At 35.9% G+C, this 13184-nt stretch overlaps 2 protein-coding genes across 3 annotated transcripts; both read left to right on the top strand.

Moving 5' to 3' along the window:
- Positions 1-375: 375 nt before the first annotated feature.
- LOC116730902 (gastrula zinc finger protein XlCGF57.1-like) lies at positions 376-3722 on the top strand. 2 transcript variants are annotated; one of them, XM_032580464.1, is made up of 3 exons: positions 376-650; positions 797-1513; positions 1598-3722. In XM_032580464.1, exons 1-3 carry the CDS (start codon positions 503-505, stop codon positions 2023-2025), a joined length of 1293 nt encoding a protein of 430 aa, XP_032436355.1. In that variant the 5' UTR covers positions 376-502; the 3' UTR covers positions 2026-3722. The 2 variants fall into 2 exon arrangements, with proteins under 2 accessions (XP_032436355.1, XP_032436354.1); XM_032580463.1 differs by having other exon boundaries at positions 797-3722.
- A 5903-nt stretch (positions 3723-9625) lies between these two features.
- LOC116730903 (gastrula zinc finger protein XlCGF57.1-like) lies at positions 9626-11660 on the top strand (the record flags this gene model as incomplete). Its single annotated transcript, XM_032580465.1, has 3 exons — positions 9626-10140; positions 10309-11064; positions 11401-11660. Coding segments are annotated over exons 1-3 (1368 nt in total), but the record flags the coding sequence as incomplete, so codon positions are not given.
- Between the last annotated feature and the right edge of the window lie 1524 nt (positions 11661-13184).

The following is a 13184-nucleotide window of genomic DNA, read 5'->3' as shown; positions in this document are numbered from 1 at the left end:
AAAAAGTTGTCATAATATATCAAGCATATATTTCTAGACATTTCCATTGGACATTTTTTTTTCGTAAATCTCTCCTGAATTGGGAAATTGCGCATATAACCACCGCACAACACGATGTTACATTCCTGAAAAAGGAACATTTGAAGGGGGTCAGAAAGAAGAAGAGATAAGTATACAATGAGAATATGTTACTGGTACTCTTCAGTGGGGGCGATGTATCCTACTGGCTTGCAGAATGTAGGAAATATGAGATAGAGAACAACATTACCCATGAATTTACAGAGTTTTAGATAGATACGGTGGAAGAGGAAGCGAAGACTTTACGTTTTTGTGGAGAATTGGTCGTGTTAAGAAGCATTTCGATGTGATTATCCTATGATCCAGAGGGTGGCGGTAATGCAACAATGTTGATGCCGACAGTCATGAAACCCCGAAGAAGAAGAATACAAGGCGGAAGACGGATGGTTTGTTTTGTCGAATGTGAGTGGCATCTGTAAAGAAAATGTCTTCAGTGCAGCTTCAGCGAGAGCTTATCAGCGATCAGTTAGCTCAGACTGAAGAAACGGTCACAGAGTTTAAAGAAATTGTTATCAAGTCCGAGGAAGAGATGGATTTTACCCGGACATCCCAGATAGTTTTAAACCGAAAAGGTACGAAACGCCAGCGTTTGGATGAATATATCAAATGATCTGTTTACACTCCTGAGTTTTCAGGTGTGCGTATATGTTGATTTCTGTCTTAAACGATTTCTTCGATAAAGTTAACAATTCCTATTTTTATCTGTTTTATTGTCCAGACCTCCTGGAGCATAACCTTATTAAGGAGGAGCCATGTAAACAGGAGTGGAGCTTCACTCCGGACCAGGAGGAGTTGGAGCCTCTGCAGGTGAAGCAAGAAGATGAAAAGACAGAATGTCAGCAAATAAAAGAAGAGCAGGAGGAGTTAGATTATTTGCAGATAAAAGTGGAAGAGGACGAAGTTTACTACAGTCAGGGCGAAGAACAGCTTGCACTGAAACAGGAGGCTGATGCTTATTATGAGCAAACACATCAAACTGAACCAGAACCAAACAGGACTCAAGTCATCTTTCAGGAAGCTGCTGAAGCTGAGAACCAAAATCAGGAAAGAAGCAATGATAACAACTTTGGAGCGAAAAGAGATGAAGAGAAGAAACATAAGAGGCACCAGAAAGCCAGACAGCATGGTGACAGTTCAAAGCAAAAAGGTCATGAAAACCTTCCTCAAAGTAGTGACTTGACTAAAAAGACATGTGAGAGGCCTGTCTCAAGCCGGAAACGTTTCAGCCGAAAAGATAAATTAAATCGTCACATGTCAGACCACACAGGTGAGAAACCTCTTCTATGCGTGAACTGTGGAAAAGGTTTCAGTTGTAATAGTGACCTAACTGTTCACATGAGAGTTCATACAGGCGAAAAGCCATTTCTGTGCGTCAAGTGTGGAAGAAGTTTCAGTAGAAGAAGTAATCTAACTGTTCACATGAAAGCTCACACAGGTGAAAAGCAATTCCAATGCATTACATGTGGTAAACATTTCATTTCAAAAGGTTCTTTGATTATTCACGTGAGAAGGCACACAGGTGAGAAGCCTTTCCAATGTAAGACCTGTGGAAAACGGTTTGTTGATCAATATTCTGTGAATCTTCACATGAGGAGTCACTCGGTGTTGAAGCCTTATATTTGCGTGAACTGTGGAAAAAGTTTTGCTCAGAAACAGAATTTAACAAGTCACATGATGATTCACACAGGTGAAAAGCCTTTTTCATGTGTGACCTGCGGAAAATGTTTCAGTCAAAAAGGTATTTTAACTCGTCACATGCTGATTCACACAGGCGAGAGGCCTTTTCAGTGTCTGACTTGTGGAAAAGGTTTCAATCAAAAATGTAGCTTAACTGATCACATGACGATTCACACAGGTGAGAAGCCTTTTTCATGCTCAGCTTGTGGAAAAGGTTTCAGTCGGAGACATGCTTTAACTAAGCACATGAAAAGCCATGTGCTTAGTTAAATAAAATCTACTCTAGTCCAAGTAAGTCATTTAAAACACACATGAGTAAAAGGTACTTGGTTACCTTGTAATAACCTTTTAAGAAAACATTACCTAAATGCGTCATTTAGGAAGGAAAACTAGTCATAATTTGAGCAGTATTTTTTTATGTATGATGTTAAAGTTCACTGTAAAATCATTCGGGTAAAAACCAGAATGAAAGGAGGAATTTCTTGTCTATGAACTGGAGAAATTGTTTCAACTAAATATGGAAAGTAACACTTCCCTCAGGAACTCACACAGATTAAAGACCTCTAACTTTTCTAGTTTGTGGAAAAGATCAACTGTGATCATTTGATGGTTCATAAACCTCATAGACCAGAAGTTGTAATAACATGATTGTTGTAAAATTATCTGATTTTGGTGGGACTTGGACATTTCCAGTAAAAATCTGCAGTTTGCGGTTACCCATACAATTGATACACAAGTGTGATAGTTTTGTTTTTAAAGTGAGATTGAAATTGATTCTGTCGTTTATTTGACATTTTAATAACTTATTTAAAAGCTAATTCACTCTTACATTCATTGATTGTTTTTGATTGTACAAATGATCTGTGGTTGTCTTCAATAACTGGGGTTGCCTTTCTTTTTGGTATTCCAGTTTTTCTCGGTCACTTTGGTGCCTTTCTTGAATCATTGTTTACATTTACAAAACAGGAAGTGCATTTCTCAAAACAATTTGTACAAACAGTTAAGATTGCCAGCAATAGCCAGTTAAAATCCTTAGTTTATCTCTCAAAAGTAAATATTTGTGTCAATGAATATATCTGTGCCCCAGAATGTCAAGTCATTGTTTCGTTGTGTATGGATACGAGTCAAATTGATTAGTCATGTTGTGAATATAACATTGTACTCTGCAGGGATGTTCTGCTGTAAACTATGGTTAAAGTTTTGATGTCATGTTGTAAACTGTTAAAGGAGACCAGTGGCGAGAGACTGGACAAGATTCACATTTATGATTTTTCTGTAATGTGTTCCCAGACCGTGTCATTGTGATACAGAAAGCAGAACACAAAGAAAAATAATAGAAATAGGAACATAAGGCAGAATTACATGCTGAGATAAATTACATTTTTGTTTAGTCTCCTACCTCCTATCCTTGCTATTTAACTTTTCATAACAGGAAAACTGGTTAATTTAATGCTTCACACGTTTGTCTTTGTTGAAGAAAGTCAGGATTCACCTGGGAGCAAATTAATAGTTCAGGACAGAAAATAAGTCTCATTAAGTCTCATTGTACAAAAATATACTTGACACATGACATTTTGCATGCTAACACTTATAACATAAAGTTACACTTAAATGTTGTAGAGGTGGAGACAATTCAACAAAGACCCATGTAATACATTTTGATCAAAATAAAGAAAAAGGCAGGAAATAGTTTACAATCATTTGCAACGTGTTCACAGAACTGAGAAAATGTTTTTTTTTTAATGTATACAGGAGGTGCAGTGATTTGGAGGTTGAAGAAGTAGTTTTGAGAATTTCAGTTCTGCTCTGAGAAATGCTCCACAGCAACTGAGAAAAACTGCTGCTCTTTTGCCTCAGCTATTTTTAGAGTACTTTTACTTTTTAAAGTTGAAACAATATTTTTTGTGTGTATGTAAATGGATATATGTTTGATTACAGGAGTAATTAAAGTATATAAATTCTTTTGAGAGAGAAAGATTTGTTTGTTTATTTATCACCCTGTATTTAAACCCAGTAGATGGCAGCAATGCACCTGTGCGCTCTTTCTCAAAGTTCTGTCTAAAGCTACACTGTGCAATTCTTGGCCCATTTTGAGTAAATTTTTATTTAATGCAATTTTTGGGGGTGGAATCAGGATGAGTTTTTGCTCAACATTATTGGTTTTTTTTATAGTATTGAAGATTTAACACCTCAAGACAAGAGGCATCAAAATTGACAATGTTTTTTTAACAACTTCACAGCTTCATATTAATTACAGATTGACAGTACAGTATTGAGATATTTATTTATGACTATAAATAGAGTAGAAACAATTAGTTTACGTACACGAAATGAAATAAAAACACATAGTTATGTTTTCTCACTGTTCGAAGTGAAATCAGATCAAAATTCTATTGTTTTAAACAAATAAAAATAAGGCTATAAAAAGTCAATGTTGATATAAACTTCAATTTGTTCAATAAAAAAAAAATTACACAAAGCAGTGGCAACTACAGAAGAATAACGCATCAAAAAGGGACAGCCGAGGGATAAGAAATAATTATGTGCAGAATTAAAATTTCTTTCTATTACTTTTTAATATGGGGAAGAATCCTATATATTCATATTTGGTGTATTGTTCAAGAAACTGTGAAAAATGTTAGTGGGATGTAGGAACGTACGAGTGTTTTCTCTAAAACAATGTCTTTGTTTGAGCTTCAAGGCATGAGCGGTTCCCTGCTGCTGAAGAAACATTTACAGAGTTAAAAAAAATAATTGTCAAGTTCGAGGAAGAGATGGATGATCAGGATTTCTCCCGGAGGCCCCAGATAATCTTACACCGAATAGGTAGGAAACACCAGCGTTTGGATGCAGGTTAAATTCTTAATATCTGCACCTTTCTGTATGAGGATCATTTTAGTAAATGTTCTTTTCCTGTATAAATGTTTTGTTAACAGAAAAATAAACGCAGAGATCACAATTACCCTGTTACAAGGGTTTATTTGTGTACAGAGAAAATGGAACCATGGAGCTAGTGCTGCGTCAGCGTTCTAGGTAAAGCTGCAGTATGAAACATATAGAAAATATGCTCTTTACATATATTTTTTAAAATTATCACAGTATAATGTAAGATAGATAATATTTCTTAAAAAAAACAAACTTCTTTGCCTTCCCCCTGCTGTCATCTGCAAACGTACACTGCTCCCTCAGAACCAATCACGACCAGGACGAGGATCTGACGAAAGCTGTCAATCATTCTTGTGGAGGCGCTGCTCACAACCTCCCCCTTTCTCTCTGCCACAGAGCCCGTGACTCCCAAAACCCAGACACTCCCCTAAACCAGCAACAATGTCTCACATGACAATCCAATTCTCAGGATCTGGCTAATATGTACCTAAATCCAAATTATGTTATTTTACCACCAGACAAAAATAAACCTATAAAAAGTTAAGGTTAATATAAAATTGCATTTGTTCAAATTTGGGAGTTAAAGTATAATTTTCAGGGAACATATAAAAGAGTAGCAAAGACACAGGAATAATGCAACAAAACTAAATTTTTTGTATAATATGTTGGAGCTAAAGAGGAACAATCCTTGCATAGCTTCAATTATTACAACTAAAAACTAGCGATCTCAGATTTGAAATCTGAGTGTAGTGATGGACTCTGACCTGAACCTTCAGAGCCACATAAAGACAGTTAGATATATGTCAGACAGTTCCATTACCCGCAGGGCCACCTTGGATACTTCCTGATGCTGAAGTTGATTTTTCATTATTAGAAAAGAAGAACAAAGATAAATATCACATTATGAATAAATATATAGTACAAGAATACTTAAATAAATATTATAACTATATACAAATATACACAGATGCAGCTAATAGGGTAGGGATAGCATTTATTGTGCCACAGTTTCAAATTAAGGTAGGGAAAAGGATTAGTGATGGAGTATCGGTGTATACAGGAGAAATGCTAGCTTTGCTTTTAGCAGTTCAATGGGTGGAAGAGGTCAGACCATTAAAATCTATCATTTGCTCAGATTCTAGTTCTTCATTTGTCAGAAAGTAGACCAGATATATTAATTGAAATACAACAAACACTTTACAGAATCAACATGATGGGGCCAACAGTAAATTTTGTATGGGTTCCAGCACATCACAGGATTAAGGGGAATGAAATGGCAGACAGGATGGCTAAGGAGAGTACCAATCAGGTACATTAACTTTAATGTTAGTTTTACTATAACAGAAATAAAGGGTATAATTAAACAGAAAACAAAAGAGAGGTGGCAAAGGTTATGGGTAGAAGAAAAGAAAGGAAGGTGGTTTTTATAAAATCCAAAACAGAATTGGACAAATGAGAAGAACAGAAAGAAACAGGAGAGAAGAGATAATTATTCTACTACTTAGAATTGGACACACTGGACTAAATAGATCACTATTTTTGATAGGGAAACATCAGGCAGGGAAATGTGACTGTGGGGAAGATGAGACATTGGAGCATGTTATTTTAAGTTGCAGGAATTATCTGTTGCAGAGAAACAAGTTAATAAGAAACCTTAGTAATATGAAAATGAAATTTGATATTGTTGATTTACTGCAAAAGGACTCGGGAAGCAGATTATATCAGACTATGTTTGATTTTTTTTAAGCAGAGTGAGTTACATAATAGGATGTAGGGTTTTGTTTTTTTGTTTTATTTTTTGTCATGTGGTCCACACTCCTTACCAATTGGTGGCGGTAATGCTCACCCAACGTTTTTTGCCAACCACCAATAAAGTTCAAGAAGAAGAAGAAGGACGAGGAAACGGAAAGAAAGAAAATGGCGCATGGTCTGTTTTGTTGAATGTTCGAAAGGTTCTGATCTGGTGGAGTGAAGAAACTGTGAAACATGTTGCGGGATGTAGGAGATACGAATCAGAAGACAATATTAACTTTGGATTTGTGGAAAACTGGAATACTAATATTGTATTTGTTTTATTTAGATAAAGTGGAAGAAAAGATTTTACGTTTTTTCAAAGAGAACTGGCACTGTATGAGAAATCTTTAGATGTGATGATCGTAAGATCCACAAGGTGGCGGTAATGCAATGACATGAATGAACGACAGTCATAAAATCCCAAAGAAGAAGAAGAAGACAAAGAAAATGGCGCATGGTCTGTTTGGTTGAATGTTAGACTGTTTCTCTAAACGAGTTTATCAACGAGCCGTTAACTGCTGCTGAAGAAACATTCACAGAGTTTAAAGAAATCATCGTCAAGTCGGAGGAAGAGATGGATGATCATCGCAGACTGCTGGATTTCTCCCGGAGGCCCCAGATAATCTTACACCGAATAGGTAGGAACCACCAGCGTTTGGATGCAGGTTAAGGTCTAAATGTCTGCACCTTTCTGTATGAGGATCATTTTAGTAAATGTTCTTTTCCCGTATAAATGTTTTGTTAACCGGTAAATGAACGCAGGAATCACAATTACGCTGTGAAAATGGCTCATATATACGAAGCTGAAGTTGGTTTCCGATTCGGGAAATGGCTAAAGGGTTATTCCACCTAATTTTTCACTAGCTTCCGCATCTTATTCGATTCTAGTTTAAAAACTACAACACCTGGACTCTTCAGATCTGAACTGGATTATTCTGCTCTAACAGCAGAATATTCAGAACCTTGTTTGGGATTTGTGAAACCTTTTTCTAATTAGTTAAACTTCAATAAAGGTTGATTTCACCACTTTTTGGATCTCTTTCCCTAACATTGATTTAGATTATTCCACACAAGGTGGGAAAGACTCTTATTTATATGAAATTCTTTCACTCTGTCTAAAGTAAAATAGCTCCTGTTTTTGTTTTGAAGGTTTCATAAAGACCATGTGAGGAAGAAGTGGGGAATGTCTTTAAGGAGAGACGGATTCACTGCACTGATGAATCTCAGCTGCTGAATCTCTCTTAAGCTCCTCCTCGGCTGGAAAACATGAATAAAACCTATATAGATATTATGTATATACGCATGTCCATATAAATATGTGTAGCTTAATGCATATTATTCAGCATTAATAATTATTAAAGCATCTTTATTTCTCTCTGATTGTATCATTTTGTGTTTGTATATTTATATAAATATGTACTGATATTACTAAATAACATATTTCAAAAATTATGACTGGTTGTGTGCTTTGTAAAATAATCATAATACAGAAATATCAACACATTCTATTCTGACTCTAATCTGTTTTCCCCACTAAGAATAGTTAAATATGCTCAACCTTATATCAGTCATTCAAAAATACTTTAAAAATCATTTCCTTGTAAATGTTGCTAACCTTTTAATAAGGTTTACAGAAAAATTGGTAAATATCTGTTTAGTATTTAGCGAGTTATGATTGATAAATGCGCTGATACGTCATTGAGTCTGTTAAACATAAAGCTGAGTGGAACGGTCGACCGCTCCAAGATGGCCGCCTTAAATCTCTTCAGTAACAATAGGCAAGAGCGGTCCATGAGGCGTTTATTTATAGTCTATGGGGAAAAAGGGCACAATGACTATGGGCAAAGGTGCATTCATGGGCCCAATATGGGTGGGAATTTACAGTTTCTTTATTTTTACGCCGTTTTCAACTAATACACCAAACAGTTACATAAATAAAAGAAGTTCAATGTCCAAACAACTTGAAAATTGCTTTTGTAGTTTATTTTTTTCCAGTTTGACAAGCAAATAACAAAGATCAAACTTTTCATTAGTGATGTGTTGAGTAATGAAGCGGGTAAGACAGAGAACTCACCTAAACCTGAGCAGTTAAAGTTTTTATTTTTTAGTAATAAATCGTTGTCCCTGGTGACATAGCGAGTAACAAGCCAATCACAACCCTCTTTTCTATTTGTTTCTAGTTTCTTTTGGATCCAGCCATTGTTTCATACAACCAGATTAATCAGAATTTATGTATCAGAATCACAAACATTTTAAACTTGTTTATTCATTGTAAAGCCTCATGTTGTTTTCACGTTGCCTATTTTACATATATTGTCCAGTTGATGTCACAGTAGAGCAAATGAAGCACCGCGGTGCATCGGCTCATGAGTCGAATGATTGGATGGAGTTCCTCAGGGCTTCATGAAGCTGCATCTCACCATCACTACTTTTCATTGTTTCCTCTCCTGCTCTGGTCAAAACCCACAGGCCCAACCCAGTGCATGCTGGTCCTATACCAGTCCCTATACTTACAGAAAATGGACCCACAGTTCTTAATGTCTAACTTAGAAAAGTTAATAACAAAGGAACAAAAACTAAACAGCTATTAACCTACAAATAAACTCATGTTTATAAATAAACCATAAAGATATAAAGTGAACTAAAGTAAAATTTCAATATAATTCAAAGTAATACAAATAAATAGTATCTTGAAATAATACAATTTGCAGGTAAATATTAACAATAATCCCTACTACAATTAATTTTGTAATAAAATATTTTTTTTCATATCCGTTAATTTGAGATTTCCCCAAATGTCAGCTGGATATATCGACTGATCTGTATCTCTGTCTATGCTCTTGAGTTTTCAAGGTGTTTTTTTTTTTTTGTTCATTTCTGTCTTAAACGATGAACAGTTACTCGTATTTATTTCAGAAAAGGTACCAATTACTCTTTCTCTGTTTTCTTCTCCAGATTGCCTGCAGTGTAACGTTTATAACCAGGAGAGGAGATCCACTCTGGACCAGGAGGAGTTAGAACCTGTGCAGGTGAAACAAGAACAGGAAGAGCCAGAAGATCATCAGATAAAAGAAGAGCAGGAGGATCTAAAACACCAGCAGATAAAAGTGGAAGAGAAAGAAGTTTACTGCAGTCAGGGTGAAGAACAGATTGAATTAAAACAGGAGACTGATACCTGCATGGTGGTTCCTGTTGATGAGCAAGCAGACCACACTGAATCAGAACCAAACAGGAACCAAGTCATCTTCCAGGAAGCTGCTGAAGCTGAGAACCAAAATCAGGAAAGAAGAAAACCTTTCTCAAGTGTCATCTGTAAAAAGCGTTTGTCTTTCAAATCCGTTTTTGATGCTCACATGAAAACTCATACGGGTCAAAAGCCGTTTTCATGTGTGACCTGTTTAAAAAGTTTTATTCGAAAACGGGCTTTAACTCAGCACATGATGATTCATACTGGTGAAAAGCCGTTTTCATGTGTGACCTGTGGAAAAAGTTTTGGTCAAAAACCGCATTTAACTAAGCACATGATGATTCACACTGGTGAAAAGCCGTTTTCATGTGTGACCTGTGGAAAAAGTTTTGGTTATAAACCAGCTTTAACTCAGCACATGATGATTCACACTGGTGAAAAGCCGTTTTCATGTGTGACCTGTGGAAAAAGTTTTGGTTATAAACCAGCTTTAACTCAGCACATGATGATTCACACTGGTGAAAAGCCGTTTTCATGCGTGACCTGTGGAGAAAGTTTTATTCGAAAAGGGGATTTAACTCAGCACATGAGGATTCACACAGGTGAAAAGCCGTTTTCATGTGTGACCTGTGGAAAAAGTTTTATTCGAAAACAGCATTTAACTGGACACATGAGAACTCATACAGGTGAAAAGCCGTTTTCATGTGTGAACTGTGGAAAAAGTTTTGGTTGTAAACTGGCTTTAACTCGGCACATGATGATTCACACTGGTGAAAAGCCGTTTTCATGTGTGAACTGTGGAAAATGTTTTAGTCACAAACAGCATTTAACTAAGCATATGATGATTCACACTGGTGAAAAGCCGTTTTCATGTGGAAATTGTGGAAAAAGTTTTTGTCAAAAACAACATTTAATTCGGCACATGAGGATTCACACTGGTGAAAAGCCGTTTTCATGTGTGACCTGTGGAAAAAGTTTTGGTTATAAACTGGCTTTAACTCAGCACATGAGGATTCACACTGGTGAAAAGCCGTTTTCATGTGTGACCTGTGGAAAAAGTTTTGGTTATAAACCGGCTTTAACTCGGCACATGATGATTCACACTGGTCAAAAGCCGTTTTCATGTGTGACCTGTGGAAAAAGTTTTGGTTATAAACCGGCTTTAACTCAGCACATGATGATTCACACTGGTGAAAAGCCGTTTTCATGTGTGACCTGTGGAAAAAGTTTTATTCGAAAACAGAGTTTAACTCAGCACATGATGATTCATACTGCTGAGAAGCCGTTTTCATGTGTGAACTGTGGAAAAAGTTTTATTCGAAAACAGGATTTAACTCAGCACATGATGATACATACTGGTGAAAAGCCGTTTTCATGTGTGAACTGTGGAAAAAGTTTTATTCGAAAACAGGATTTAACTCAGCACATGATGATTCACACAGGTGAAAAGCCGTTTTCATGTGTGACCTGTGGAAAAAGTTTTATTCGAAAACAGGATTTAACTCAGCACATGATGATTCACACTGGTGAAAAGCCGTTTTCATGTGTGACCTGTGGAAAAAGTTTTGGTTATAAACAGGTTTTAACTCAGCACATGATGATTCACACAGGTAAAAAGCCGTTTTCATGCGTGACCTGTGGAAAAAGTTTTATTCGAAAACAGGATTTAACTCAGCACATGATGATTCACACTGGTGAAAAGCCGTTTTCATGCGTGACCTGTGGAAAGGGTTTTCGTCAAAAACAGGAATTAACTCGTCACATGATTATTCACACAGGTGAAAAGCCGTTTTCATGCGTGACCTGTGGAAAGGGTTTTCGTCAAAAACAGGAATTAACTCGTCACATGATTATTCACACAGGTGAAAAGCCGTTTTCATGCGTGACCTGTGGAAAGGGTTTTCGTCAAAAACAGGAATTAACTCGTCACATGATTATTCACACTGGTGAAAAGCCGTTTTCATGTGTGACCTGTGGAAAAAGTTTTATTCGAAAACAGGATTTAACTGGACACATGAGGATTCACACAGGTGAAAAGCCGTTTTCATGTGTGACCTGTGGAAAAAGTTTTATTCGAAAACAGAATTTAACTCAGCACATGATGATTCACACTGGTGAAAAGCCGTTTTCATGTGTGACCTGTGTAAAAAGTTTTATTCGAAAACAGGATTTAACTCAGCACATGATGATTCACACAGGTGAAAATCCGTTTTTATGCGTGACCTGTGGAAAAAGTTTTGGTTATAAACATGTTTTAACTCAGCACATGATGATTCACACAGGTAAAAAGCCATTTTCATGCGTGACCTGTGGAAAAAGTTTTATTCGAAAACAGGATTTAACTCGTCACATGATGATTCACACAGGTGAAAAGCCGTTTTCATGCGTGACCTGTGGAAAAAGTTTTATTCGAAAACAGGAATTAACTCGTCACATGATGATTCACACTGGTGAAAAGCCGTTTTCATGTGTGACCTGTGGAAAAAGTTTTATTCGAAAACAGGATTTAACTGGACACATGATGATTCACACTGGTGAAAAGCCGTTTTCATGTGGAAATTGTGGAAAAAGTTTTTGTCAAAAACAAAATTTAATTCAGCACATGAGGATTCACACTGGTGAAAAGCCATTTTCATGTGTGACCTGTTTAAAAAGTTTTAGTAATAAACATAATTTAACTAAGCACATGATACGTCACACAGTTGAAAAGCTGTAGAAGTATGTTCCATAAATGTCCTATGTTGTATTTGTTAAATGTGATCATTTTGATCTTCACATTTGGATACTTAGAGATTTTCAACCATGACACATTTTCCTTCATTGATGTTTTATTTTTCTGGTATATTCTGTATCAAAAAACAATAATGATGAACTGTATGTTATTGTATTAACTTACTGTTTATGTCAAACTGTATGTTGTGTGTGTACAACGTGAAGAGCAGAGGGCTCAGCACACAGCCCTGAGGAGTGCCAGTACTGATGCTGATAGATGAAGAGGCTTGGGGGCCCACTGACTATTTCATGCATTAACAGAGTTTGACCGGACATGGACTCCCTTCCAGAACATTCTCACATGATTGGACTTGAGGGATTGATTTGTATTATTCTGTACCATAGAGAGTGAGTGGGGTTTATTTTTGTAGTTTTTTAAATCAACAATAGAATGTATATAATGGTTGAGCGTTTTAAAAAAAAATCTACAAAACAGTATTTGTGCTAATTTTTTGTTTAATGTAAAATGAGATTGAATCTGATTTCATTTCTTTCAAATTATGTTAACCAGTTTTACTCTACCTAATTAAAATCTATTCAAATAAAAAAAAATCATTTGTACTTTAAAGAAATGCAAAATTCACCGCAAACTAATTTTCATGCATTGATTGCACAAAGTACATGTAATTATTTTTAATATTTTGCTTTTTTCTCTTGCTTTAGCTGTAATATTTTAATCTGTTCTGCTACAGCATTTAGATTACTGTATTTTAATGTTGAAACTATTTTTATGTTTATATGTATTTTAGAAAGAAATAAACGTGTAACATTTTATTTAAGATTAAAACTT

This window comes from Xiphophorus hellerii, chromosome 13 (assembly GCF_003331165.1).
Source record: "Xiphophorus hellerii strain 12219 chromosome 13, Xiphophorus_hellerii-4.1, whole genome shotgun sequence".
In the NCBI taxonomy this organism is placed as follows: domain Eukaryota; kingdom Metazoa; phylum Chordata; class Actinopteri; order Cyprinodontiformes; family Poeciliidae; genus Xiphophorus; species Xiphophorus hellerii.
The sequence above is the reverse complement of the archived record's forward strand: the minus strand, read 5'-3'. Positions and strand labels throughout refer to the sequence as shown.

Coding starts and splice junctions, on each gene's coding strand:
- LOC116730902 (XM_032580463.1), top strand. CDS start 503: ATGTCTTCAGTGCAGCTTCAGCGAGAGCTTATCAGCGATCAGTTAGCT. Junction 651..796: donor GATAGTTTTAAACCGAAAAG/GTACGAAACGCC, acceptor TTTATTGTCCAG/ACCTCCTGGAGCATAACCTT.